A 27,925-nucleotide genomic window follows, 5' to 3' on the forward strand; every position below is an offset into this window, starting at 1 on the left:
GGTTTTCCCTTTGGGACCTCTGTTGGGGGAAGACGGTTGGTGGTGCACTGGGCCTTCTTGCTTTTTACATCAGAGAAAATCCAGAAAGAATTGAGAGAAGGACTCCTTTCCCACGTGACTGTTTCTAAGCACAGCCGATGCTTTCTAACAGACCGCTTCTCTCAGTCTTTACTCATTAACAAGTGGTCCTTTGTCCTCCTCTGTCTCCCGCAGGATCTCTGTAATCTAAGATAGGAGCGTGTGGCATTGGAGAGCTGGGCTCACTTTGAGAGAGCTGAGCTGAGTGGAAGCAGAGTGCAGAGTGGGAGGTGGCAGCCGAAGGAAGACTCTGAGTTAGGCAAGAGGGCACTATCCCTGCCTGGCCCCTGGAACCTGGTTGCCCCAAGGATCTACAACTCTCCATTATTCATTTGAAAGACATACAGTCACTATGTGCTCAGCCTGAGTGGCCTCCCAGTCCTGCCTCTCCTTGTCCCTTCCCAAGCCCTCTGCAAGATTTAAAAGGAGGGATGCTTTCCCCCAGCCCCCACAGGATGCATCTTAAATACAGGTATATGTCACTTAATAACAGGGATGTCTTCTAAGAAATGCTTTATTAGGCAATTTTGTTGTTGCACGACCACCACAGAGGCATTGACACAAACCAGATGGTACGGCTGTCTGCAAACCCAGGCTCTTCTGCACGACCCTTTGTTCTGAGGCCACAAACCCACACAGCATGTGACTGCACCAAATACTGAGGCAACCCTAAGCCATGGTTGAGATATTTGTGTATGTGAACATATCTGACCGTATAGTAATGAAGGCTAAAGAGCACACCGGTACAGGGCACCCACCGTGCTCGAAGCTTGCAGGACTGGAAGTGGCTCTGGGTGGGTGAGTGGTGATTGAAAGTAAAGGTCTAGGGCATTACTGTCCACTACTGTAGACTTTACAGACACTGTACACTTAGGCTATACTAAATTTATTTTAAAATACAGTAACCGTGCTATGACATCATGAGGGTCACGACATAACTAAGCAATAAGAACTTTTCAGCTCCATTGCAATCTTACAGAACCACTTTTGTCAGTGACCAAAATGTCATGCTGTAGAAAATAACCATCTCTTCATTCTCATCATAATGGGAATCAAAAAGCTATAGTAATAGTGTCCTCTCAGGGTTTAAGCCCTTTGCCTCAGCTGATAGGATCTTCAGAGAACAATGTTAGACTCCCAATTTAGTGGGAGTCAAGTTGTACACTGGAACGGGTTTGGGGTGAGATTTGCCCTTGGGTCACCTGGAGCCCTCCCTGGCCTACACTGATGAGGGGAGGGGGATTGGTTTTCCTCAGGAACACTTAGTTTTAGGGGAGCCAGTCATTGTGGAACTCCTGGATTGTGGGATTTGCAGTCAGAGAAGCCAGGCAAGGGTTCTAGCATCTCTCAGAGGTCCCCCGCCTGCTGTGCCACAGACCCAGAGCTTTCACAAAGAGCCTTACAGCTCAGCTTGGTGGCTCAGGCCTGTAATCTTAGCACTCTGGGAAGCTGAGGCCGGAGGATCCCTGGAGCTTGGGAGTTCAAGCAAGAGCGAGACCCCATTTCTATTAAAAATAGAAAAATTAGCCAGGTATTGTGGTGGGTACCTATAGTCTCAGTTACTCGGGAGGCTTAGGAGGGATTGCTTGAACCCAGTAGTCTGAGGTTGCTGTGAGCTAGGCTGACACCATAGCAATCTAGCCTGGGTAACAGAGTGCGACTCTATCTCAAAAATAAAAACATAAAAGCAAAGAGCCCCACAGAAGTATTTTGTTAGCTCTTGCATTTCCCAGCCAAATAACTCACAGAATTTTGTTAATGGAAAACTTATTAACCTCCTTCAGAAGTGTCACCAGCATTCTTTGGGAGACACTGGTCTTTGGAAGAACCCTGGTTTGGCTCCCAACGCTCTGAGGAATCTCTGCCCTGTATTCCCTTTTCTCTCTGATGGAAGTGATAGGCCAGTCCTGCCTGCATTGTGGTGGTAAAATGCAATGGAGCCGGGAGCTTCTGAATAGATGCCGGGCTCCCACCCACTGGCTGAGTCAGTAGGCCAGGTCGGTGCCCATAAATCTGCATTTTACACACACAGGCCCATGCCTTCCACTTGGGAGCTACCTCATGTCTGCACAATGCTATGTCAGTGGCCCATGGGCCCATTATTACAGCTGGAAGGAGAGACAAAGTTTTCAAAAAGGTCTTCAGAAAGAGCACTTTGGGGCTCTGCAGACCTTCAAGTTGCCGCCTGATGTTCTGTACGCCAAATTCCCCTCACTCACTGGGAATCACATTAACACTGCAGAAAAACACTCAGAAGAGCCAGTGCAGGGCCTCTGGCCTGTGCAGCACACACTGGGACAGTGCTAATCCCCCCCATCCCCAGGTATCTCACTTACTCCTTACAAGTGCCCTATCTAGAAGCTTGTATCTTTGTCTTAGAGATGGGAAAATAAACTCAGCCAGGGATTAGGCAAGTCACCCAAAGTTACACCGCTATGAACAGTAAAAAAGCCTGGCTTAAGGCTTTGGTTCCTGATACATGCCGAGTCTCTAACACTCAGGCACTCAACTGATGAGTTTAAGATTTGGTATTGTTTGCTATGCCCAGATCAGAGGAAAATGTTATGTTCCTCACACTCCCACAAAATTCAGCAAGATATATGTCACTTTCTGCAGTGAGTTAAAGTTGTGGCAAACAAAATAGGTGAGGATCAGGCAGAAGTTCAGGCATCATTGGTAGAGCGACGTTTGGGGGCAATTGGGGAAATGTGACCGGGGGCTGGGCACCGGATGAGTTCTTGTTTATCTTGGTGGCTCCGTATACAGGGGTAAAACATGTCTTGGATGCATCATTAAAGAAAAAAGATGAACAAAGGAAGTGTAGCAAAACTTTGACAACTGTTTTAGGTGTCCTTGACTCAGCCTTTAATGAGTGAAGGATGTGGGTTATTCTGTTTTTGTATGCTTGAAAAGTTTCACAATTAACAAAAAAGTCCTCCTCCATTTAGAAATGGGGATGGCTGAAGCTGCTGAGATGGTGCCTGTCAGCCTTCTCAGGTCAGCTCATCCCCCCACCAGTAGCGGTTCAGCCCGTCCCGAAGGTCCTGCTCCCAACCCTGAGAGTGCCCATGCCCTACCCTAGAGGCAGCCAGCCCACTGCTCCCTGCCTACTAGACCAGATTTTCCTCATGGGAGAAACCATAGCACCATGCCTGAGGTCAAGTTCATCTCTCCATCTGCCAGACCCACCCCTGGGGCTGGTTAGCCCCATACCCATCCCCTTCTTCAGTTGTAACCTCAAGACAATATACTCTACCTCTCAGATTGCTGAAAGGAGACAATCTGGCGAATTGCTCAGCACAAGGTCTGGCCTTTGCCAAGCACCAGATAAATGCTATTACTCTATTGAACCTCAAACTGATCACCTCACGTACCTGTGAGACAGGATCAAGTACTCGTGACTCACGGCAGGCCCCCTCACCTGCCCTACCTCTTCCATCCTGTCCCTACTCAGTGCCCTGTCTATGAGCCTACATGTTCACTTGGGGGCTCTCATGCCTGTCCCTTTGCACCTGCTATGCTCCCACTTGGGTAGTTCACATCTTCCCTCTTCCTCCTCCCAGTGAGTCAACCTGCCTTTGGGAAAATGTCCTTTGAGGGCGGCGCCTGTGGCTCAGTGAACAGGGTGCCGGCCCCATATACCGAGGGTGGCGGGTTCAAACCCAGCCCCGGCCAAACTGCAACAAAAAAATAGCTGGGCGTTGTGGCGGGCGTCTGTAGTCCCAGCTATTTGGGAGGCTGAGGCAAAAGAATCGCCTAAGCCCAGGAGTTGGAGGTTGCTGTGAGCTGTGGCCATGGCACTCTACCAAGGGCAATAAAGTGAAACTCTGTCTCCACAAAAAAAAAAAAAAAAAAAAAAAAGAAAATGTCCTTTGAGGCCCCTGTATACACCTTCACCATGGTACTTATGACATTGAATTATAATTGACATACTTCCGGCCTTCACAGGGTCCTGCCTTCTGCAGTCAGCATAGAGGAATATGCATTTCTTAGTCAACATGGTTTCTAGACTGTAGTTCAGAAGAGGATACGTTTTGATTTCCACCTCAGGGCCTCTGCACATGCGGACCTATGCCTGAACATTTACTTCTAATATTTCTCAAACTTCAATGTGTCAGGCTGGGCGCAAAGTGGCTCACACCCATAATCCTAGCATTCTGGGAGGCAGAGGCAGGTGGATTGCTTGAGCTCAGGAGTTTGAGACCAGCCTGGCAAGAGTTAAGACAGATCCCATCTCTAAAAATTGCCAGGCATTGTGGCGGGCACCTGTAGTCCAGCTACTAGGCAGGCTGAGGCAAGAGAACTGCTTGAGCCCAAGAGTTTGAGGTTGCTATGAGCTGTGATGCCATGCCACTCTACCAACGGTGACAAAGTAAGTCTCAAAAAAATAAAAAATAAAAAAAGGAAAAAAAACTTCAATGTGTCTAGGATTCTCCTAGGATCTTCTTACATGCAGATTAACTCAGCAGGACCAGGGCCCATCCTGAGATTCCGTTATTTCTTTTTTATTTTTTTTTCTTGAGACAGAGCCTCAAGCTATCACCCTGGGTGGAGTGCTGTGGCATCACAGCTCACAGCAACCTCCAACTCCTGGGCTCAAGTGATTCTCCTGCCTCCGCCTCCCAAGTAGCTGGGACTACAGGCACCCGCCACAATGCCTGGCTATTTTTTGGTTGCAGCTGTCATTGTTGTTTGGTGGGCCTGGGCTGGATTCAAACCTGACAGCTCAGGTGTATATGGCTGGCACCTTAGCCGTTTGAGCCACAGGCGCCGAGCTGAGATTCCGTATTTCTAACAATCATCCAGGTGATAGCAAAGCTGCAGGTCTCAGGATTTACTACTGTGCTTTATCCACCTCAAGCCAACTCATCCTCGGAGTCTCAGCACAAAAGTCACTTTGGAAGGAAGAGCTTGCCTGGTACCTCAACTGAACAAGAGTGCAGACACCATGAACCCACAATTCCTGGTCTTCCTTGGTCAACAGCTAATTCAGAAAAAGCCCACCTGGGCTGCCCTTCCTGGGACTTGCTGCTCCCTACCCACCACTGACCCCTGCAACAAACCGGTCACTGCTCAAAGAGCTGCCACCAATGCAAGAATTTTTGTCCTCCCCACTTCTGCTTCAGTCAAAAATAGGAGCAGGCAGGTGACAAGGGAGAGGCAGGATGAGAATGATGGAGATGGCTGACCCCGTGAGATGAGTAACTCCTGGAAGGAAAGCTGGCATCACACACAGAGCCCCAGAATCCACAGGGCCCAGGGGAGACCTCTAAAGCCCCCATCTTAGTGAATCAAAGTGATTTTCAGGGTCAGGTAAGGATCACAAGGCCAAGGCCAGGCTTCCAGCTTAGCTTCAGCTCCACCCAGCTCCTGACCACCCCTCCAGGCTCCCAACACACAGTGGATGTTTACTAACATAGTGATTAAGGTTCATTTTTAATGTTTTTATTCCATGATGACAGTCTGCACTATCTTTCTACTGCCCTGAAGTATCTGTGTCTGAGGTCTTTTCTACCCCAACTCTGAGGGCTCTGAAGTGGTGGGGATGCTGTAGTGGGTGGCCCCTCCATGGAGCTGAACTAGGTCTGGGGTACCCTGGACGATGCCCTTCCACCTGGCCCTTGGTTTACAGGAAACTGGAACGGTGACACCTGGTTCTGTTTGGGGGCACAGCCTCTCCCTGGATGGGTGGACAGCTCACAGGTCAGATAGAAATACCATCCCCAGCAGGGTGCTTGGTGACAATTCTTACTTCATTCAGAAACAGTAACAAGCCAAAACTAACACGTAACAGTAGTCCAATCTTCTTACACTAACAATTCCTCAGACAGCAATAAAATAAAGGGCAAAATCAACATGATTTGGCAAAGGTTTTCTTAAACTAAATTAAAAAAAAAGCATTTTCACACAGGAGATTCAACTTATCTGCTTTGAGGAAGCAGCAAAGGAAGTAGAAGTTGCAAAAAAAAAAAAAAAATCCCTAAAAACCAAATCCCATTTAATGATAAAAATAGATGTATCCTCTGTAAAAATCTGGACTAAACTACCAAGTCATTCATGGATACCCAGTATTCAGAGCATGAGGTGAAATACCAAAAGAAAAAATATTGTGATACTGCCATTGGGCTACTGGCCTCGGCCGGCCTGCTCTCACGGGCGCCCTGGCCGCCACTGTTGGAAGCTTCGGTGTGCCGGGTGCCTCCCACCCTCTGCAGCCCTCCAGGCCTTCAAAGCTCTTCCTTGGTCCTGCTCAGTTTTGTAGCATGTTCTTCCACAAACTTGCTCAAATGCTCCAGATCTCTGTCTCCACCCTCAAATTTAATTGGATTCTTTTTGTCCCCACAGGGGGCAAAATAGATAGTGGGGAAGCCCTCCACCTTGTATCGGTCGCTGGTGACGTCATTGGCGGTGGCATCCATCTTGGCAATGACCAGGCCCTTCTGGCCCTTGTACTTCTTGGCCAGGCTGGTGTACACAGGTTCCAGCTGCTTGCAGTGCCCACACCATGGTGCGTAGAACTCGATGAGGACGTCGTTCTTGGGGTCCATCACGATGGAGTTGAAGGTCTTCCCCACCACGACCTTGACTGGCCCCTTGTTGTTCTTTGGCACTGGCTGGGATTTGATGACGGGCTTTAGTTTTCCTGCCAAGGAAAGCAAGCAGGGGAGAGGGTGTTAGTGCTAAAAAAGCCCACACCCTGGTGGCCCGCTCTTAACCAGGCGGCCACACAGGATGACGAAGTAGTCAGAGGGGGAGAGTCACATGCTGCCAGGGACAGGGAGGACCTTGTCTCCAATAGCTCCACCCTAACAATGGGCAGTTTATTTCCCTGGCTAACTGGTATCTTCCTCTCTCTCCATTGCTACAAAAGCCACAGAGGGTGCCGGGAGATCCTACTCCAGGCCTAGTGGGCCATTTGATCCTGTCCAGGGAGGCCATCCTGAGACAGGCACTGCCCAGCGTCAAGGAGTCTTGAAAGCTGGGCCTGAGGGCCTGTGAACCATGGTGGGGAGAAGCCCCGAGAAGCAGGCACCAGAACAATGTGGTCGGCCCAGAATTTGGCCAGCTCTGGAGAACCAGGGTGATTTGCTCAACCAAGATACACAGAGATACTCCATTTAAAGTCTCAATTTCCAATTGTTCCAAAACTTCTTCTAAAGCTTTCTTGGTGGTTTGGCGTTTGGGGACATCCTTGGCCCTTCCCTGGACACAGATGTCAGAAAGCCCCACGTGCAGCAGACTGGGAGGGAGCTGCCAGCCGACCTGGGGGACCTGGTAGCTGTGGTCAGAGTGCCACATGCCACACTACCTGCCCAGGACAACGGCTGCTGAGGGGAGACCTCAGTCCTGATTCACCTTTTTTGAAAGCTGTCACAAACTCGCGGAGCACATCAGAATCAAACTCTTCTGGCTCCATTGCAAACTTTTTCCCGCTCTCGTCCAGGATGGCTGCGTTGACATCCTCCCCGCTCTCGCTGAGCCCCAAGTCCTTCACCTCTGAAAAGTAGTCCTCCTCGTCAGCGATGGCGAAGGTGTACTCAGGGAAGTCCTTGGCCACCTCCAGGACTTTGTTCCGCCAAAACTGAGTAGCTGAAATAGACCAAGGGCTGTGAGCCAAGCGTCTAAGCTCCAGCTTAGAGTCTGAGGTGAAGTCTAAGATTCTGTCACTGATGTTCTAACAAGGCACAAGTCCTGGATTTACCTTAATCACAAGAAAAGCATTCCTGAAAAAGCCAGGCTTTGGAGCCCTGGAACAGGCTGTGAGCCCAGGGGCTCTGTGAGGCCTGAGCCCAGGTGGCACAGCCAGCGTACCTGCCTGAAGTAGAGGCTGGTTCAGTCCTAGCCCCGCAGCCTCTGAATACCTCTAAGTCTCAAATTTACCTCACTTTTAAGAGGAGCTGGACGTGGCTCTAAGCTCCCTTCTTGCTAAAAAGGGAAAGAAAAAAGTAGTCACGAAGAACAGAAGGAAACATAACCCTGAAGCAATGATTAAAAACAAAAACAAAACACATCTGAGCCACCAACCTGCCAGGGCCCTGGGGCAAGATTTCTAAGTGTGTGGGTCTGCACCCCAGCCCAGGCGCAGAGGGCCCCTCACCTGCTCTGTAGTCAAAGCTGAAGTCCACACTATAGTAGACGACCACCAGGGGGCGCTTGATGTACCGTTTGGCATCGTTGGCCGTCTTGCGGTGGCCCACTAGGGGCAAGGAATGCTTCACCACGTAGTCCTTGATGGCTGACCCCTCCGTAGAACCCTGCTTGAAAGAGGGGACAGGTGACAGTGGACCCAAACAGGAAAGGGCCCAGCTGGCACTGTCAGTGAGTGCAGTGCAGACGTGTGTGTGGAAGGGACTCAGCAGTGGAGGTATCTGAGGGGTCAGTCTTAGGAGGTGACACCCTGAGTGTGCCTCACTCAAGCACACCCTAGTAGTCCCCGGCTGCCCTTTGGGCTCCCTTCCCTCCAGTGAACACTAAGTGGCTCCTGGGGCAAAGGCAGACCCTGTGCCCTTTCCTGAGGGTCTAGGTCACTAAGCCCAGTGAAGGCCCAACTCTTGGATGGTTTGGATAGCAGCAGCTGCTCACATGGGCAGAGCTGAGCAGAACTTCCCACCTTCACAACAGCCCTGCAAGGCCCACAGGACAGAGGACATGTGAGGGAGGCCCAGTTCACACGGCTGGGAAGTGGCTGAGCAAGGCTTCATGTTCTACCTGGAGAAACCCCATGTTACATCAACGCTGCCTCAAGGGGAACTCTGGAGCCAGACAGAGCTGACAGAAGCCAGAAGGCTGCAGAGAGGCATAGTGGCACTGGTGGTCCTGGGACAGGTTCAAGAGCACAACCCTTGAAGGCTGGATCAGGAGGCTGTTTGTGGGATGACATTCTAACTGTTGGATGCTGTGGCAGCTGCTATGACTACACAGAGCTCAGGTGCCACAGGGATGCATGTTGGGCCACCTGAGTTCCAGTGTCCTGGAGATGGAGCTCCTACTTTGTAAGGACTTGAGCCAGGCTTCTTTCCTCGACCTAACGATGGCTCCGAGGGGAGGCACAGTGAGGGTAAACTGCAGCCCAAGGATAGATAGCGAGGAAGATAGGGCGGTCAGGGCACTGGCCCTGCCTGGAGGAAGAGAGCAGGAGGCACTCAAGGGAAGCAGCCAGACAGAGGCAGATGTACAGAGGATCAGGTCCAATGGCACTAGGAGGGTGGAATGTGCTGGAGGAGCAGGTAAGGGTTCTGGAGGCTGAGCTAAATCACAGACTTTGTTTCCCAGGTGGCAGGAGGCCATGGGGAGTCTTTAATTGTGACTACTGCCCTAACTTCACCCAGAAGGCAAACTCCAAAAGCAAACAAGCAGCAGCCCACATGGATCTTCCTATGCTTCTCAGGGTCAAAGACCGCTTTCCTGGGAACATGCACACCCACACAGAGCCGTGCCTGAGACCCTAGGTGCCTAAGCTCCATCAGGAAGGAAGAGAAGTTGTTGGAGGGAGGAATTGAGACAGCTGCTAAGTCCAGGCAAGAGGACAGCGACCCTGAACCTCACTCTGGGAGAGAAGCAGATGGGGGTGACATGTAGACTGAAGCAACAACACAACTAAAGCCTAAGTGAGGGAAGAAAGGTGGGGCACTCCCATCCTCTGTCACACAACCCCTTTTCTCCTCCAGGTCCCATCAGGGCCCACAGCCCAAACAGCAAGGACCCCAACACCGTGGGGCCCCAAGTGCTGGAGCTCACTTCTCTGTAGCCCACCCTCCATTCTACAAAAGCTTTGGACTCAACATCCGAGATTTGTTCCCAATCTGAGATCTGCCCATTGAAATGCTGGCCCAAATGAAGCACTTGAACCACTGAGGAGCTGGACCCAGGCTTAACTAGGGCTGGGAACGCCCTCTGTTTAGCCCTTCTGTATCACACTGTCTAGGAAGATCAAGCAGGGATGCAGGAGAGGACAGAAAGTTAAAATCCACCTGCCCAGTTCAACAGCTCCATCTGGTGATGATTGCCCTGTAGCCCTCACCCTGGACCACCAGCCAGACTGTCCTGACCACGAGTCGCCCAGACACCCAGGCCAAGCCCACAGTGAGATTGGTGCATGGGCGCCCAAGGGAGATTGGTACACTCCTGCCGGGAGGCATGAGAGTGGAAGCAACTGGCAGAAGCAGTCAGCACTCTGCGAGCGCCTTAGGCCCTGTTACTGCAGGGTGTGAGAGAGCACCCTGCACACAGGGAGCCCCCTCTGGCTGTACCCCCAACCCTATGACTTAAAGGGACCTGTGGGGTGGGAAGAGGTGGCTGGGAAGGATGTCCCAGATCTCACAGAGTGATGCTTCCAAGCTGCAAAACCCCAGGGCGTGGGGGAGTGGGGGGCTCAACCAGAGCCAGGGTGGTTTTGCTCACCTGAATGTCCATCACATTGCTCTTGGGCTCATACTTGGATTGGAATTTTTCAGGCTGCATCACAACTAGCTTCCCTGGAGAGACTTTCAAGAACTTTGCTATTTCAGTGCTGAAAGTGTGATGAAATTTATAATCTTCTCTTAGGTTGTTAGCTAAAAAAATTAAATGAGATATAACTTAATAAATTATTAAACAATTGAGCAAATGACTTGAAAATTACCACAGTAAATTCTGTGTGGACAGTTGCCAGAGTTTAAATGCTTAAGGGAGTTTGTTTTGAAAACTCAGTCTGATGTCTAAATCCTGTATCTTGAAATTTGTCAAAAATAAGCTGGCTGGGCACAGTGGCTCACGCCTACAATCCCAGCACTGTGGGAGGCTGAGGAGGGAGAATTGCTTGAGCTCAGGAGTTGAAGACTTGCCTGAGTGAGAGTGAGACCCCAAGTCCTAAAAAAATGAAAAACCCAGCTGGGCACCGCAGAGCGTCTGTAATCCCAGCGGCTTCCAGAGGCTGAGGCAGCAGGATGCCCACAGCCCGAGTCTGAGGTTGCAGTGAGCTATGATGCCATTGCACTCTGCTCAGGGCATAGGGTGGGACTCTGTCTCAACAACAATGAAAATAAATAAACAAATAAACTGAATGTTGACAGAAAAACTGAGAGCTAATCTGTCAGGAACTACCGTCAAATAACATGCAGGATGACAAGAAGCCACTGATCCCTCAGGCGACACGTGAGCACTACACATTCCTACATCCCTATGTCCAGTCTTTACATCCAGCACCTCCTGAGGGCTGTAAGTCTCCTCTTTTAGACAGTGGCTGGAGCCCTGGGTGTAGTTCTCTAGCTAGACTTTTATTTGAAGTTGTGAAAACTCCAAGATGAAACCCCACTGTCTGACAGCTCTACAACAGGGCTTAGAAAACTTTCTGGGAAGTACCCACACGGCCCACCCCAACCACTTAATTCTGCTGCGTGAACGCACACACATGGCTGCATTCCAGTGAACTTCACTTACAAAGACAGGGGTGGGCCATGGTTTATCAGCCCTTGCCCTGGATCCTACAGGTAATGCATCTCCACTCCGCTCTCCAAGGCATCCAAACCTATCCTGAGCTGATTCTGTTATTTAAACGCTAGATGTCACCCCACCCTCAAAGGGCTCTAGGTTTGGAGGTTTGGGCTCCAACTGGGTTACAAGACACACACAGCAGAGATGGGAAACCACATTTGGTGGAAGATGGAGGCAGAAAGGGCAGCCTAGACAAGCTCATGGCTTTCAGAGTTAGACAGACTTAGATTCAAATCATCATTTCATGACCTACTAACTGCAACTTTAGGCATGTTAGTAACATTCCCTGAGCCTCAAGTTCCTCGTCTGTGAAACAGAGACGCCAAAGTCTACCTCACAAGAATGGGGAGGATGAAATAAAGCAACCCACCCATCTAGGAGGCCCTGGAATGTTAGGCTCCGAACTACCCTAAGCCTCCAGGTGTCTGCTTTCAGTGGCTCAGGTGGAGAGTCACGTCAAGAACTCCACTTCCCCGCCACGACTGCCCCTTTGACGCTGCCCCTGGGCGAGCCACAGAATGCCCTGCCTCCCTGGGGCTGTCTCTGGCTCCTTCCAGGTTCTCACAACCAGCAGGCACACCAGCCCCAGGGGCTCTCATCCCACCTGCAGCCCTGGCCCTGCCCTAGTTCTGCCTCAGACTCCAGCCCCTGCAGTGTGGGGCCCAGGACTGGCCCAGGACTGCCCCAGAACCCGCATCTCAACGGATTCCCTGGGGATTTACATGCACATAAACATGTGAGAGTTGCAGCTGGATTTGGGGCTGGGGACTCCACTGCTGCCTATGGGCCTGTTGCAAGTTTCTTCCTAGCTGACTAGGAATAGATAAGGAAACAAGAAGAGATCAGCTCTACTATATATTTTATTACATTACTCTGCATTGACATACGCACCATTCTTAATGTGCAGGACACACCAGCACTAAGAGGCAAGCAGTACATCTAAAAGATTACCATCAGTACTGAGAAGTAGCAAACCATACCATTTTTAGTTGTGTGAAGGCACTCAGAAGAAATGGAACGGACAGAGAGGATCCTGAGTGTCCCTGACAACCATCTTTCGTTCCACACCTAGAGGCTACTGGGATGGCGAGTACGTTCCCTGAGCCTAAAGTTCCTCCTCTGTAAAACAGAGACACTCAGGAGCCAGAGCTGAGCAGACAGTGGATAGAGCACCTGCCACCCCCAGCACTACTCAGACTAGCACTTCCTATGTACTTAGTATCACCAGGCACTTTGCTAAGCTCTTCATCTACTATCTCAATTTATTTACTAGCCTCTGAAGTACAAAAGATCACCCCCTTGGGTGAGAACACTGGACTGAGTCACTGCCTGTGGTCACAGCTCTGATAAATGGCAGAGCCAGAACTCAAACCCATGCCTGACTCAGAGACTGCACATTATGGTCAGAGGCTTTCCCTCTAGTGGGGGCTCTGGGAAGGGCCCTGAAAGGCAGACAAGGAGACAGGCCACCACAGAGGCCAGGAGAGATGGTGCAGCCCAGCCTGTCGAGTGTGGTGTGAGTGTGCTGTGTGGTCTTCCAATCCACGTGTGATGAGGGCAACAGGGACCAACCTCCAGCCCAATGCAGAACGAGCAGCTTAATCCCACAGACACTCTCGATGCTCTCAGCAAACCATCCCCTAGATGTGTATCTCAGGAGCTTTACCCAGAAGCTGCACATTGCCCAACATCCACAGACAGCCTGGGTGCGTATGTTTTGTCTAGCCCAGAGGGACACTACTTACCGGCATCCTGATACTGCTGGTAGGCTGGGTCGCTCTCCCCCTTAAAGACCCCAATGATGATGACATCATCCCCATCTTTCTGGAAATCCTGGACCTGCTTCAGGGTCAGAATCTCTTTTGAGGGAGGTCCGGACTGTTCAACCATGTAGTCAACAATCCCTGGGAGCAGAGCACACACCTGAGGAGGGGCCTCTACAACAGCCTACCTCACACGCTCACATCCTGCCTACATCCACCAGCTCCCAGAACTTTTCAGAGAGCTTCCCTTCCCCACCATGGCTGGAGAGAAGGAAGTGCTCATACCATATTTTTCTCGTGGGCCATTGTAGTCAAAAGGCCTTCCCTTGCGGAAAATTTTCAGGGTGGGATAGCCAGAGACGTCAAACCTCTTGGCCAGGTCTGTTTCTGCAATGGCATCGACTTTTGCCAGGGGAATCGGAGGGGAGCGCTTGCTGAGCTCCTTGGCAGCCTTCTCATATTCAGGGGCAAGTTTCTTGCAGTGTCCACACCTGCCAAGAGAAGCTGGTTTATTCCCTGTGGACTCACCTTCTGGCTAACACTTTAGTTAGCAGAAACCCATCCTGGGTTCCCACAACCAGCAGTCCTCTGAATGCCCCCTGGACAAGGGTGCTAAGCCAGGGCCCTCAGGAGCTGCCAACAGGACAGACATGAGCCTCCTTGAATGGTGTCCACATGCTGAGGGCCACACACATGTGTGAACTCACACGTATGGGTCACACATGGGACAGGCCAAGACAGACCGTGTACTAAGGAAGGAGAGCAGTTTCTTGGTTGAAGGGTTGGAGGCTGACAAGGTATAAGTCAAAGGCAGTGACAGCTGAGCTGGGACCCTGGGACAAGGAAGACTTAGGATGCCCTAGGAGGAGGGGTGAGGGCAAGGCCAAGGTAAGAAAATGACCACAGATAGCACGGAGAAGAGAGTGTAACCAACACAAACCAACCCGGCAGAAGACAAGTTGGGGCAAATCAGAATTAAGACTACTTAAACAGCCCCAACTGTACAATAACCAATGACTTATGCCTGGCCAGGCATGTCAGAAGCTGAGTTAAAACAAAACGTTCTCTCAAAGTCCTTAGGACACCCATAAGTATTATAGGTACATCCTCCAACATGGAAATTGCTCTTAAGTGAAAGGATAATTACTCTCTGAGGTGTCATAAACCAAATGACCATGCACTACACTCATGGAGCATACGCCGTGTGCTGGTCTGCTCTACCTTGCTCCTCACTGACCAGCGCAGCCAGGTCTGCTACAGCACTGCTGTTCTCCCCACCAGCAGGCCAGGGCTGTGTCTGCAGCCAAACAAGGGCTGGTGTCCTCCAGCATTGTAGGTCACAAGGATGCCCTGGCCCTGCCTGCTCTCCACACATACCACAAGTTCCTTCCTTCTCCCCCAATGTCTTTTTTCCCTAGCCGCCCATCTGCCACCTTCTCTTTTCACTTGTACTCTCAATAATCACCAGGTTTGTGCCATAGAATCTGGAGAGCCTCAGATCTGGCTCATCCAGGCGCTACCTGGAGCAAGGATGTCCTGGCCCCAAACCTGGCCCTGCTGTGCATCAGCCATAGCCTCTGCCTGCTGATTTGAGGGCCATAAGCTTCCCCGACTCCTGGGGCTGGTCTACTGAACACACCCACCTCAGGCCACTCACGTTGGCCTGATAGTCACATTCCCAGTTCACAACTCTTGGCTTCTATGCTGGTCTACACAACACACCCTAATTCTCAAGCCTGCTCAGCAATCAAAACAAAGGTACCAAGATAAATGACAGCTCAGGCCTTTCCTGGGAAGGGTCATGTCCTCTAGGAGGGAAGCTCACCTCTCCCTGAAAAAAAGTCTGTCCTGCACTTTGCTCCCGCTACTCTGACTCCCCTGCTACTGCTCGTCCACACAAGTGTCCCACCACCCTCCTCACCCCGAAAAGCAGCCACCTCACTCCTCAGGCTGGGCACCTCACACAGGACAGCTGCCTGCACTGGCTCCCACTCTGACTACCCTTCTTTCTGGTGTCGTCTTCTCTTAGGGTCCCTTCTCTCACCAAAGAAAGGGCTGCCTGGTGCCTCCATCTACATCTGCTCCAACAGTCCCTTATGACCATTCTTTCCCCCAGGGACCTGGGCCTCAACCTTACCCTGCAACACATGCCCATCTTGCTCCCCTGCTCTCCGCACAGTAGCAGGGGAAGAAGCAGAGCACCAAATACAGGAAGGGCCTGATCGATATCCTGGTAATACAAAGCCAACACCTTACCATGGGGCATAAAACTCCACCAGAATGATATCCGCATCATTCACAACTTCGTCGAAGTTCTCTTTGGTCAACACAAGCGTGACTTCAGGTGGAGGTGTCCAGTTGGGCTGAGAGACCTCTCTGACCTTAGCAACAATTTCTGAAAGAAAACAAACAAGATTGAGCATAGAGACCCCTGAGTAAGCAGGTACCTCACCTCCCTCCAGAAGCAGAGAGGTAAGGGAGAAAAAAGTAGGGAATGTCTGACTTTCTGAAACCCAAAATATCTAGCCCAGGCCACCTCTATAGTCTACCAGCACATGCCTGGCCTGCAGCCTTCTCTAGATAGCTTGAGACCTATCAGAGGAGTGAGATTTCCTCTACTGCACTACTAAAGTACTAACTGCAGGTTAGGACCTGGGCCAGTATCTCCCAATGGTTTTGCTCACATGTGCCTAATAAATACAATTTTGGGGCATCCCCTTAACATGTACAAAATGTGTATGTGCTTAGTCATACATGCCTACCACTAGCATTATGATGGGGTAATACACAAAGGTCAACTCACATTGACAGGCACAGCAGCTCCCCCTGCTAAGGCTGTGGTGACAATGCCTGGCAAGGCTTTTAAAAAATGCTCCTCTTGGCTCGACGCCCATAGCTCAGTGAGTAGGGCACCAGCCACACCCACCAAGGCTGGAGGGTTCGAGCCCAGCCCAGGCCTACTAAACAACAATGACAACTGCAACAGCAACAACGAAAAAGTAGCTGGGCATTGTGGCAGGCACCTGTAGTCCCAGCTACTTGGGAGACTGAGGCAAGAAAATCACTTAAGCCCAACAGTTTGGAGGTTGCTGTGAGCTGTGTTGCCACAGCACTCTACTGAGGGCAACGTACTGAGACTGTCTCAAAAAAGAAAAAAAACAATGCTCCTCTGTGGCCTCATCTTCCAGAAATCAATTCAATGACTGGAGTGGACAAAAGGATCTAGTGTCATAAAGATCTTGCTGAGTGCTTCTCAGGACCGTAGTTACGAATTCTCACTTTTTTTTTGTTTGATAACTTTTTTTTCTGAGAATTGCTCACACAGAGCAGCAGTCCTCAAAACAAAGCCTGCGCAGAGAAGCACCTGCACACCAGTCACAGCCCAAGTGCCTACCCTGGCCATGACCCAAGGCCTGGGCCAGGTGACCCAGGAGGCCTATTACTAACACATTCGATGTTCCAGTTTAAAGGTTCCAGAGTGGCCACGTCCCTCACAGTCAGACACTGGTCACAAATCTCTAAATACGTTTGCCTACTTACTTTTAAACAAGAGAAGTATGAGATCTGCAACTTGTTCTTAGATTCAGTTCTTTACTCTGATATGGCTAAGACATTTGTTAAATAAATACATGAAAGTACAGGATGGTGTTTTAAGACATGCTAACAACTGTAAAAATGAGAAAAGCACACACACACACATTTGCTTATATGTATACAAAATATCTCTGAAGAATACGGAAGAAACTTGTTACACCAGCTGCCTCTCTGGAAGGGAGCTGGGTCCAGCAGGTTCAAGGTAGAAAACCTATTTATTCATCTTTGTCTTTGATTACAAAACATACCCCCCCCCCATACTCTGGTTTCTCTTCAGATCGCACAAATCTTTCGCCTTTTACAAAACATACCCCCCAGTCCACAGACAAGTATACTGCGAAAGTGAAGAGTGACAGTAGCACCTCATGCCCCCACACGGGGATCCCACTGCCGAAGGAAGCAGAAGGCGCCTCTCATACCATCACGAGAGAGCTCTGAGGCCGCCCCAGCTACCTCATGGTCCATAGATGAGAGGCTGAGGCCAGCCAGCAAGGGGAAGGCACTTGTCTGGGGCACATTCCTATTTTATGGCTATAAAGATCTAAACCCTGGTCAATGCTCTTTCTGCTTTTCCACACTGGGAATGGAAAATGCAGCATCATTTTTTTTTAATGATTAAAAGAAACGTGCCCTAGCTAAAGAACACAATTTTATTTACTCATTTAATAATAAAAATTTACACAGTGCGAATGTGAGCCCAGTAGGGACCGTTCAGGCCAGACTGCAGACTCCCTGAACTGTGGCTCTGCACCAGCAGCCCTGGCAAGAAATGCAAATTATTTGAATCAGAAACTCAGGCTGGAGCAATCTGAACGAGCTCCTACGTGACTCTGATGCACACTAAATATTAAGAACCACTGCTCTACAACATCTCAAAATAACTTGGCCTCTGACGTCATTTCTTAGTGCTGTCCTTCATCCAAGAACAATTTTAATTTAGATCTGTTACCCCAAACATCTAGACAACACCTGGTACTTCTAACGCAGGCAGTCTCTGGTCCACTCAACTTGTCTTCATTTGCATTTTCCCAACCCCACTCCCCACTTTCTGTTCCTGAAGAAGGTGTCCTGGTCCAAAGCTTCCTCCAACAACTCAGGCACCAGCTCACCTTCCTGGGTCCTGGAGCCCTCGTAGTCAACAGCCTGCCCCTTCTTCAGGATCTTAATGGTGGGATACCCACTCACATCAAACCTGCTGGCCAGCATGGATGCTGAGGTTGCATCGATCTTGGCAACAGCAATGGGAGGATCATTATCCTTTAAGACACTGGCAATTTTTTCATATTCTGGAGCAAACTGCTTGCAATGTCCACACCTAAGAATTAGATTTAGGGAAAGAGAAACAGGGTAACTGTATCTATGGACATTTAAATACCAACAATATACACTGCTATGCTGGGATGTGATCTCTCCCCACCAAAAATCATGTTGAAATTGAATGCCCAAGGTAGCAGTGCTGGGAGGTGGGGCCTTATGTGAGGGGTCTGGGCCACAGGGGCGAAGCCCACATGAATAGGTCAGTGCCTAGCCTTCCTCACCATGTGATCTCTGCACACACTGCTCCCCTTCCACTTCCCAACACAAGGGCAGGCAGCCGCTAGCTTCATGCTCCCCATCCTGTTACCAGGATCTAAAGAAATTATTTTCTTTATAAATTACCCAGCCTCACATATCCTATGACAGCAACCCAAAACACCCTGAGACACAAAAATGTGAGCTATGGAAGCATGTGCAGTTAAGAGACACATACACAGGGTTGCCAAAGAAGCACTGGTGTCAAACAAGTCCAGGTTTCGATTCCAGATCTGTCCTGAGCAAACATGTCATCATCTCTAAACATTAGTTTTCCAGTAAGTTTCTCACAGTTTGGTCCAGTGACCCTTTCCCTGGGGTCTGTGAAGTCAAAATTCTTTACTTAAGACATTATTTGTCTTTTTTGTGCTTTCTGGGTATACAGTGGAGTTTTCCAGAGGCTCCCTGACTTACAAGGATTCCTATATTCTGATGTTAACATATAATGAGTTGTTTTAACTTCAAAAATTGTCAATACTGATAAACATGACCCCCATAAAAAACTCTTTGGGATCCTCAGATTTTTTTTTTAGAAGAGTCCCACTGTCACCCTGGGTAGAGGGCCATGGCATCATACCTCATAGCAACCTCAAACACTTGGGTTTGAGCAATTCTCTTGCCTCCCAAACAGCTGGGACTTACAGGCATGCGCCACTATGCCTAGCTAGTTTTTCTATTTTTAGTAGAGAGGAGGTCTTGCTCTTGCTCAGGCTGGTCTCAAACTCCTGAGCTCAAGCGATCCTCCTGCCTCGGCCTCCCACAATGCTAGGATTACAGGTGTGAGCCACTGTGCCCAACCCAGGGTCTTTAATTTTTAAGAGCGTTAAGGAGTTTTTGCACCAAAAAGTATGAGAACTTAGCCGAGCGTTGTGGCGGGCGCCTGTAGTCCCAGCTACTCGGGAGGCTGAGGCAGGAGAATCGCGTAAGCCCAGGAGTTGGAGGTTGCTGTGAGCTGTGTGACACCACAGCACTCTACCGAGGGCAATAAAGTGAAACTCTGTCTCTACAAAAAAAAAAAAAAAATATATATGAGAACTGATGATCTATAGACCAGAAATAATACAACCTCATAGACCTATTACAAAAAACACTTGTGCTATGCTTGAACATAGGCATATCCTGATGCACCAATGACAGGGGAGAGGGGTACAAGAGCTGTGTAGATCGCACGGGCGGCAGGGGAAGAGTTAGGGGGACGAAAGAAGGGGTGCCAGATGTCCCCCCAGGCCCTGTGTGAGCAATAATAAACCACCACACAGGCCAACATGCTGCCCCTGGGGCAGGTGCCCTCCCACGGGAAGAGGGAGGAATGGTGGCCCCACTAGGTTGGGGCAGAATCTACTTATTAAATACCTGTCTCCCAGCTGAGAACATGTTCATATTTAACCCACTGGACTCTACAACAAGAGGACACCACCTTCTATGAGGACTGGCTCGTGGGCTGCTGGCCCCAAGCAATGGAACAAGTGAGCTCCAGCCTTCAGCGCTCCCAGATCGGAATGTGAGGTCTTACAGCCAGACACCTGCACCCAGGGTGTCTGGATGGCCCTGTGAAGGGTCCAGTATGTGCCGCACAGAGCATGTCCACCCGCAAGAAACAGACCGCAGCCCTTACCACGGAGCGTAAAACTCCAGCAGCACTGTATCTTTGTCAGCCACGAAGTTATCAAAGTTAGCATCATTTAGGACTAACACACCGTTTTCTTCCTTAACTTCCAAGTCGTCTTCCTCATCATCATCTTCCTCCTCTTCTTCCTCTTCATCCTCAATGGCATTTTCACTATTAGGAGAATCTGAGTAGAAAATACCCATACTGATGAGGAAACTAGTAACTGTCATCATCAAAAATTCCCTAAAACCCAAAAGCCTGAAAACATGTTGCAAGTTCTAGGTGGTCCCTGTCTAACATCAGGCCTTCCCCATGCCCGCAACTCTGCTCTAAGTTTGCATACTGGGTAGCCATTTAAAATTTCATTGAAAGAGATTTCATGGCTAAATGATTTTTTTGGTTTGTTTTTTGAGACAGAGTCTCACTCTGTTGTCCTGGGTAGAGGGACGTGGCATCATAGCTCACAGCAACCTTAAACTCTTGCACTTAGGTAATCCTGCCTCAGCCTCCCGTGTAGCTGAAACTATAGGCGCCCACATGATGCCCAGCTAGTTTTTCTATTTTTAGTTGACAGGAGGTCTTACTCTTGTTCAGGCTGGTCTTGAACTCCTGAGCTCAAGCAATCTACCCCCTCAGCCTTCCGAGTGCTAGGATTACAGGCGTGAGCCACCACATCCAGCCACTGAATGATACTTGAAAATGACAGTTCCAGAACTTAAAAGTCCAAGTGCTCCGGCAGGACTTGGCAGGCAGGAAGAGCCCCCTCTCCAGACATGCAGCCCTCCGGCCTCTTGTACACTTCCTGCCCAAGCACACAGAGGCCGACATGAGCCTCCTCCCCCTTTACCCTACCCGGCAATCTTTCCAGGCCTGGTCCCTGCACACAGGCGCCTCTGCCCACACCCCATGCTCTGTACTTCCTGAGCCCCTCATTTGTGTCCTCCCCACAATCTGTGTTCAAGGGCAAGAACCAGGGGAACATTCAAGCCTATCTATCTCTCCCTGATACGCCTCCTCTTCCTGTCTGCTCTCCACAGGGAGGCCGCCATAAAACCCCTGATGAGTGAATTACCTGCCAGTCCTCCAAAACAGTACAAACGGGGAAGAAGTACTCATTCTTGACTTTTCATTCTGGTGGAGGGAATATGAATTTCATTTCTGAAAGGGGATGGCATTTTACCTTACGCTCATAAAAAAAGTCCTGTGGGTTTTACAATCCTGGAGGGAAAGAAGGGCCATGTATGAAGGAGAAGAGGTAGGAAATCATATTTTACCTAGAAAGCCATCCCTGAGTAATCTCGAGGACGGAAATTATTTTTGAATTTTAGGACAAATTTAGGAATCTGTCAAATATTTTTTTGGAATACTCATCTTCCCCAGCCCCCCCACCCCCCAAAATACACCTTTGCTTGGAAGCTAAGTTTTCTCCTCAGAATGCTAGAAACTGTATATTTTATTGTCAAGGTTCAATTAAATTTGAGGGTTTTTTGTTTTTTTTTTTTGAGACAGAGTCTCAAGCTGTTGCCCTGGGTAGTGCCATGGCGTCACAGTTCATAGCAACCTCAAACTCTTGGGCTTAAGCAATTCTCTTGCCTCAGCCTCACAAGTAGCTGGGACTACAGGCGCCCTCCACAATACCCAGCTATTTGTTGGTTGCAGCTGTCATTGTTGTTTGGCAGGCCCGGACTGGATTTGAACCTGTCAGCTCCAGTGTATGCGGATGGCTGCCGTAGCCGCTGAGCTACAGGAGCTGAGCCAAGGCTTTTTTTTTTTTTTTTTTTTTTGAGACAAGGTCTTGCTCTATTGCCCAGGCTGGAGTGCAGTGGCCCAGTCATAACAACCTCAAGTTTCCATACTCAAGCAACCCTACCACCATAGCCAGCTAATTTTTTTTTTTTTTTTTTTTAGAGAGAGTCTCACTTTGTCACCCCCGGTACAGTGCTGTTGCATCATAGCTCACAGCAACCTCTAACCCTTGGGCTCAAGTGATTCTCTTTCCTCAGCCTCCCAAGTAGCTGGGACTATAGGTGCCCGCCACAATGCCCGGCTTTTTTTTTTTTTTTTAAGAGATGGAATCCTGACTCAGCACCTGTAGCTCAGCAGCTAGGGTGCCAGCCACAACCACGGGAGCTGCTGGGTTCAAAACCAGCCCAGGCCTGCCAAACAACAATGACAACTAGAGATGGGGCCTCACTCTAGCTCAGGCGATCCGCCCACCATGGCTTCCTAAAGTGCTGGGATTACAGGCATGAGCCACCACGCCCTGGCCCAAATTTAAAAATTTTTGTAGAGACATGGTCTCCTTATGTTGCCCAGGCTGGTCTCTAAGCAATCCTTCCACCTCAACTTCCCAAAGTGTTGTGATTACAGGCATTAGCCATTGTAATCAATTTTTAATTTTTTTGCCAAACTACAGATATAAAGAACCATGGAATCATCATTCTTCTTAACCAGGTTCTCAAGCTACTGTAGCATCAGTAAACAAGAACCAAGAGTGACAAGCATGGCCAATTTTATTACCTCTGAAGCCAGAATGTTTCAAGGGACCAATTATTCTTTTCTAGAGACGAGTCCCAGGAGAGAAATTAACACTGCTAATTACTATTTGGGGGTATGGATGAAATTAGGGCCTGAAAACTTGCCCCCAGGATCCTGGAACCCTGGAACTTGAATACTCACTAACTAGCTCAGTGTTGGCTCTGCAGCTGCTTGGACCATAAAAGGAGCCTGTGCTGGCCCCACACGGCCCCAACACTTCAATGGGAATGGCAGCATTGTTCATCATTGTTAAGATTTACTGATCAACTAATTACAAAAAGGCAACCAAAAATCCACCTACACACCAGTCACCCAGCACTCACCCTCTTCCCTACAGTTAAACACCCGGCTACTTCTTCCTGACTGTCTTCTTTGTCAGGGGAGGAAGAAAACCTCTGTAGGTCAAAAGCAAACCACCCAGCTGGGAAGCAGAGACCGGGCTTTTTGACTCTCCTGCCCGTCACCCCTCCCACTATAGCAGGAAGACCACCTCTTCCAGGTGCATGCGTGTGAATGCATGTGGCTGTTGTGTGAGTGCCAGGGCCCCTGCAGCAGGTGACTTCTGACTCCTTACCAAAGAGAAACAGCAGTGTCCTCACATGGGAGTAACCCAACGTACCCAAGGATTTACTGTCTCCCCACTTCAAGTCTACCCAGACTCTTGAGGAGAAGGGGAAATAAGGAAAGAACGTCTTCTCTGTGATACTTAGAAAATCCTGCCTGTTCTATTTACAGTTTTTTTTTTGGGGGGGAGGGCGGTGGGGGACAGAGTCTTGCTTTGTTTTGTCTCTGGGGCTGGAGTATTATGGCATCTGCCTCGCTCACAGCAACGTCAAACTCCTGGGCTCCAGCAATCCTCCTAAATAGGTAGGGACTACAGGCACCCACCACCAAGCCTGACTACTTTTTTCTACTTTTAGTAGAGATGGGGTCTTGCCCTTGCTCAGGCTGGTCTTGAACTCCAGGGCTCAAGAGATCCTCCCACCTTGGCCTCCCAGAGTACTGGGATTACAGGTATGAGTCACTACACCAGCCTTACATGTTTCTTTGCAAGCTTAGTGTGATGCTATAATATACATCTTGGTCTGATGTACCAGCCTGTCCCAAGGCTGGTAGCCTAAGCTTGTTTCTTCATACCCACACCAGACTCAATAACCTTGCACTGGAGACTGGCAGCCCACACTATCCACCCTGTTCTCAGGAATCAGGACTTAATGCTTTTGGAAACCTCTGTATTTCACAATGGCTCCCCAGGCATGTCAGGAATCCCATCAACTATCCTGTAAGCATTGGGGTACCGAGCTGACCTCTGCTCATCAGGGGGCACCAGTCACAGTGGCTATCCAAAAGCTAGTCTCAATCTCCTCACCTGAAAACCCACCTAAACGACATGGAGCTTGATGCTGGAATGTTTTGGAGCTTCTCTGCTCCAACTGGGGGCTGGTGGGCACCACACTCCCTACCATCCAATCTGCATGTTCACAGGTAGGGAAGGTTTGTGGGCTATTCATACCCACTCTCACCACTCTGCACAGCAAGAGAGTCAAATCTACTTGCAGGCAGATGAGAAGATTAGAGGAAGGTCAGAAAGAAAAGCACCAAAGAATTTAATCCATTCTTCTAGCTAGGAACACAGCTAGAAGAGGAACGGAAACTCAACACACATAGGGGTAAGATTTATGTTTATGGTGAAGAGTCTAAAAGCCACAGAGACAAGTGCTTTCCAAGTGAATCCTACAAAAAGGAAACAAAGATGTCTTCTTATCTAAACCCAGACTGAAGAGGACTCCCATTGCTGCTAGTGAAGGAACTCTCATGATTAAATGGGTATTGACAAGTTATTATGGGACAGTTCCTAAGAGGCAATTTATTTCTTGACACTTAAAAAAAATTAATTTTGGGTGGCGCCTGTGGCTCAGTGAGTAGGGCGCCGGCCCCATATACCAAGGGTGGCAGGTTCAAACCCGGCCCCGGCCAAACTGCAACAACAACAAAAAAATAGCCAGGTGTTGTGGTGAGCACCCTAATTCCAGCTACTCGGGAGGCTGAGGTAAAAGAATCACCTAAGCCCAAGAGCTGGAGGTTGCTGTGAGCTGTGATGCCATAGTACACTACCGAGGGCAACAAAGTGAGACTCTGTCTCAAAAATAAATAAATAAATAAATTTTAATTTCATTATCTTTTTTTAGAGATAAACAAGACTCTCAGCTGCATTAAGGCCTGGCCCCTAATGCAATTTCCCCTCAACTCACAGACAACACCAGGATCAATTTCTCTGCAATGTGAGAAGGTGCTAACTCTATATTCTCACCTACTTCAACCCACACATCCTTGCAAATAAAACACCTTGCACTTAAATAGGGATACCACTTTTCACAGGGGTTCACTTACAAAATGGACATTCTAGGATAGAAAATATATTCAATCCTTCCAGCATCTTCTGAAAGGGGGCACTCGTTCCTCAGCATGAGGCAAACAAAGCCTCCCAAGTTCACCTCCACGTTGCCCAGCCCACATGGTAAGGCACTTCTGAAATGGGGAGCCCCGCACCAGGGTCAAGTTGCTGCAATCCCTGTCCACTCCTACTGAACACATCTGATGACAACACTGGACCCCTGCCCTGTCGGGACATAGGCTAGTCCTTTCTGGTCACTCTAATCCCCACCACAGAAGTATCTATAAATAGCTGGATAAACTACTAAATAGTTTATAGTAAACACAGAAAAAAAGGAATTTGTTATCAGATACAGCATCATTTCAGCTGACATTTATTATGTGCTAGGCACTGTGCTGAGCTCTTAAACATATTATTTCACCCCTTGAAGGAAAAACGTAACATGTACTTTACAGATGAAGAAACTGAGGCAAAGAACTCAGTGGAGGACCCCGACCACTTAACTTGCTATGCTGTACTGTCACCTTATATTTTCTTCTTCTTATGCCCAGGACTTTTCATGGACTCATTTAGATTTTCCATGTTTTAAAAGCTCTGAAAATAATTACATCTAAGGTATAAAAATAGAGGAGCAGTTTAACAGTTCCTTAGCATAACAAACACATGTATTTCCTCTTATTTTTGAGACTAAACAAACCAATCCTAAATAAAAGCAGACAACAAATGGCATCAAAATATTTTCCTTCCCTATTGTAACTGGATGGATGTGAAGAGTATAGACAATTTCTAATCTGAGACATTATAAGCCCGCAACCTGAGGCTTAAACATAAGGGTGTAAGGTGTATTTAGCAACCATGTTGAGGAAGGGGAGCATTAGGTACCTAGACAATGGAACAGAGGCCAAAAAAAAAAAAAACCCCAACCTAAAGACTTGGACCACCTGGGGTAGGGAGTAGTAGAGCCCGGAAACAAATCTACTGGACAAGTTATCTGCTAAAGGTTTTTAAAATGAAGAGCCATGGGACACCCTCAGAATGAGAAAGAGTCATGGTAAGAGCCAGAAGCCCAGCCCCTGCATACAGGCCCTAGGAGGACTGCCGTTGACCATGAAGACTTCAGGGATTCCTGGGCTCATCCCAAAGGCAACTGCTTCCTAAGGACTTGACTGCATTAGTGACTGAAGGATAAACTTGCTGGTCCTAACATCCCTTGAAGTGCACAGAGTTCGCCACTTCCCCAAACTAAACTGAATCAATGGAGAACTTGTTTAAAATGCAGATTCCAAGGCCCACCCCTGCATTCTGCTTCAGCATATTTTGGGTATCTGTATTTAAATAAGAGGCCAGGTGATTTGGATACAGGTCCCAAGACACTTGCAGGCAGCACCGCTATCTGTACTGTTTCCTTTCTCGGCAGGTGTTTTTCTCACTGAGTCCAGGTTTTTACTTCCTTTTCTCTCTGGGCACTCTCTTCAATCTATGACCCACACAGAAGTTACTCAATCTATCTGAAGGAGTTTAAAGTGCATAATTCCCCTAAACACAGTAATGGCAGAAAAGGGAGTTTATTTATATTGGAACAAATTCACTGGGTAAAAAGTCAGTGATAGGGGAAAGGGGAAACAGAAAGAAGGTTAATACCAGGATTAGGATGCCCTGTTCTCTAGGAATAACAATCTCTTATTAACTAGTACTTCCTAACTTTATAAGTTCTATTATGTTTGCAGATAGCTGATTTTGAAGAAAAATCCAGGAACGATGACTATTAGGTGTATTATTGTTTACCTCTGGGGTGTGCGCTTCATGGGCAGGGACCATACTCATCATCCTTTACTTCCAGAAGCCAGCGCAGTGGCTGGTACACAGTAGGTGTTAAATAAATGTTTGCAGAAAGAATGGTAACTCCAGTTTTTTCTAAAAGACGCAAACCAAGCTATCCCTTTCTTCCCTCAAACCAGAACTCCTGGGTTAATAACTTCCAAACCTACAGACCACATTTTTAAAGAAGTGTTTGCTGCCTGCGGCTGCTCCAGAGAGCTCCCACTTGGGTCCTCGTGTCCTGGCCCCTTCTCTAAAATCTGTTCTGAAAGAATGGTCCTCTCTTCTTCACACTCCCTGGGTGTGCTCGCTTAGAAATTTTAACCAGTTCCCCTGAGTCTCTTCCCAGGAGCCGGCGGAGGGCAGTCCGCCTAAACCGATCTAAGTAAACCAGAGATACGCCGCAACCCTCCCTGCGCCCAAGCCCCGAGAGGCAGGGGGCTTCCAGCGAGTCAGAGCTCGGGAGCCCTCAGCCTATCAACGCCCTGCTCTCCCGGGACCCTCAGAGCGACTCTGCCCACCGCTGCCACCCCTGAACTTCGGCAAGTTTGTCTCAGTGGCGGTGCCTGTCACTAGCTTTGGAGCGGCTCTGCGCCGAGGCCCGACCAGTCGCCGGGGCCGCACCACCCCCAGGCCCCAGCGCAAGTCTCCAGCCCGCGGAGGCGAAGCCCCCAGCCCGGCCCCGGCCCCGCCGCACGCTCGCTCGCTCGCTCGCCCGCCCGCCCGCTCACCTTCGTCGGTTCCCTGCGCGCTTGCCGCCGCCAGCAGCTGAGCCAGCGCCAGGAGCAGCACCAGCAGGCAGGCTTTCCGGGGCCTCATGGCGGCAGGTGCGGAGCGCGGCCTCCTCGCACCAGCAGCCGCTGGGCACTCCCGGACCTCGGGGTCCGGCCGTCCGCCTCCCTTCTCCCAGGGGACACCGCAGAAAAGAGGAAAAATACCCTCAGGAAGTCCCCCCCGGCGATGGGTTGGGGACGGAGGACGCCGCGAACCGGCCAATCCCAGAGCAGCTAGGGTGCGGGCGGCGTGCGCCTAGTCCGCTTCGGGACCTACTACACCGCCCAGCACGCTACCCTTCCTTTATCCTCC

The 27,925-nt window shown here is 49.4% G+C and overlaps 1 protein-coding gene across 2 annotated transcripts; it reads right to left on the minus strand.

Moving 5' to 3' along the window:
* Positions 1-576: 576 nt before the first annotated feature.
* On the minus strand, positions 577-27,925 carry PDIA4 (protein disulfide isomerase family A member 4). Of its 2 annotated transcripts, XM_053553926.1 has the most exons (11): positions 27,571-27,925; positions 20,095-20,272; positions 18,017-18,222; positions 15,570-15,708; position 14,498; positions 13,682-13,817; positions 13,296-13,454; positions 10,480-10,631; positions 8,177-8,333; positions 7,435-7,668; positions 577-6,721 (listed from the first exon to the last, which is right to left on the minus strand). In XM_053553926.1, exons 1-11 carry the CDS (start codon positions 27,656-27,658, stop codon positions 6,306-6,308), a joined length of 1,866 nt encoding a protein of 621 aa, XP_053409901.1. In that variant the 5' UTR covers positions 27,659-27,925; the 3' UTR covers positions 577-6,305. The 2 variants fall into 2 exon arrangements, with proteins under 2 accessions (XP_053409901.1, XP_053409900.1); XM_053553925.1 differs by lacking the exon at position 14,498 and having other exon boundaries at positions 13,599-13,804; positions 27,571-27,923.

This window comes from Nycticebus coucang, chromosome 11, assembly GCF_027406575.1.
Source record: "Nycticebus coucang isolate mNycCou1 chromosome 11, mNycCou1.pri, whole genome shotgun sequence".
Taxonomy (NCBI): domain Eukaryota; kingdom Metazoa; phylum Chordata; class Mammalia; order Primates; family Lorisidae; genus Nycticebus; species Nycticebus coucang.

Coding starts and splice junctions, on each gene's coding strand:
- PDIA4 (XM_053553925.1), bottom strand. CDS start 27,658: ATGAGGCCCCGGAAAGCCTGCCTGCTGGTGCTGCTCCTGGCGCTGGCT. Junction 15,709..18,016: donor GGGCTCCAGGACCCAGGAAG/GTGAGCTGGTGC, acceptor GTTTTCTTTCAG/AAATTGTTGCTAAGGTCAGA. Junction 13,455..13,598: donor TGGCCCACGAGAAAAATATG/GTATGAGCACTT, acceptor CTCTGCTCCCAG/GGATTGTTGACTACATGGTT.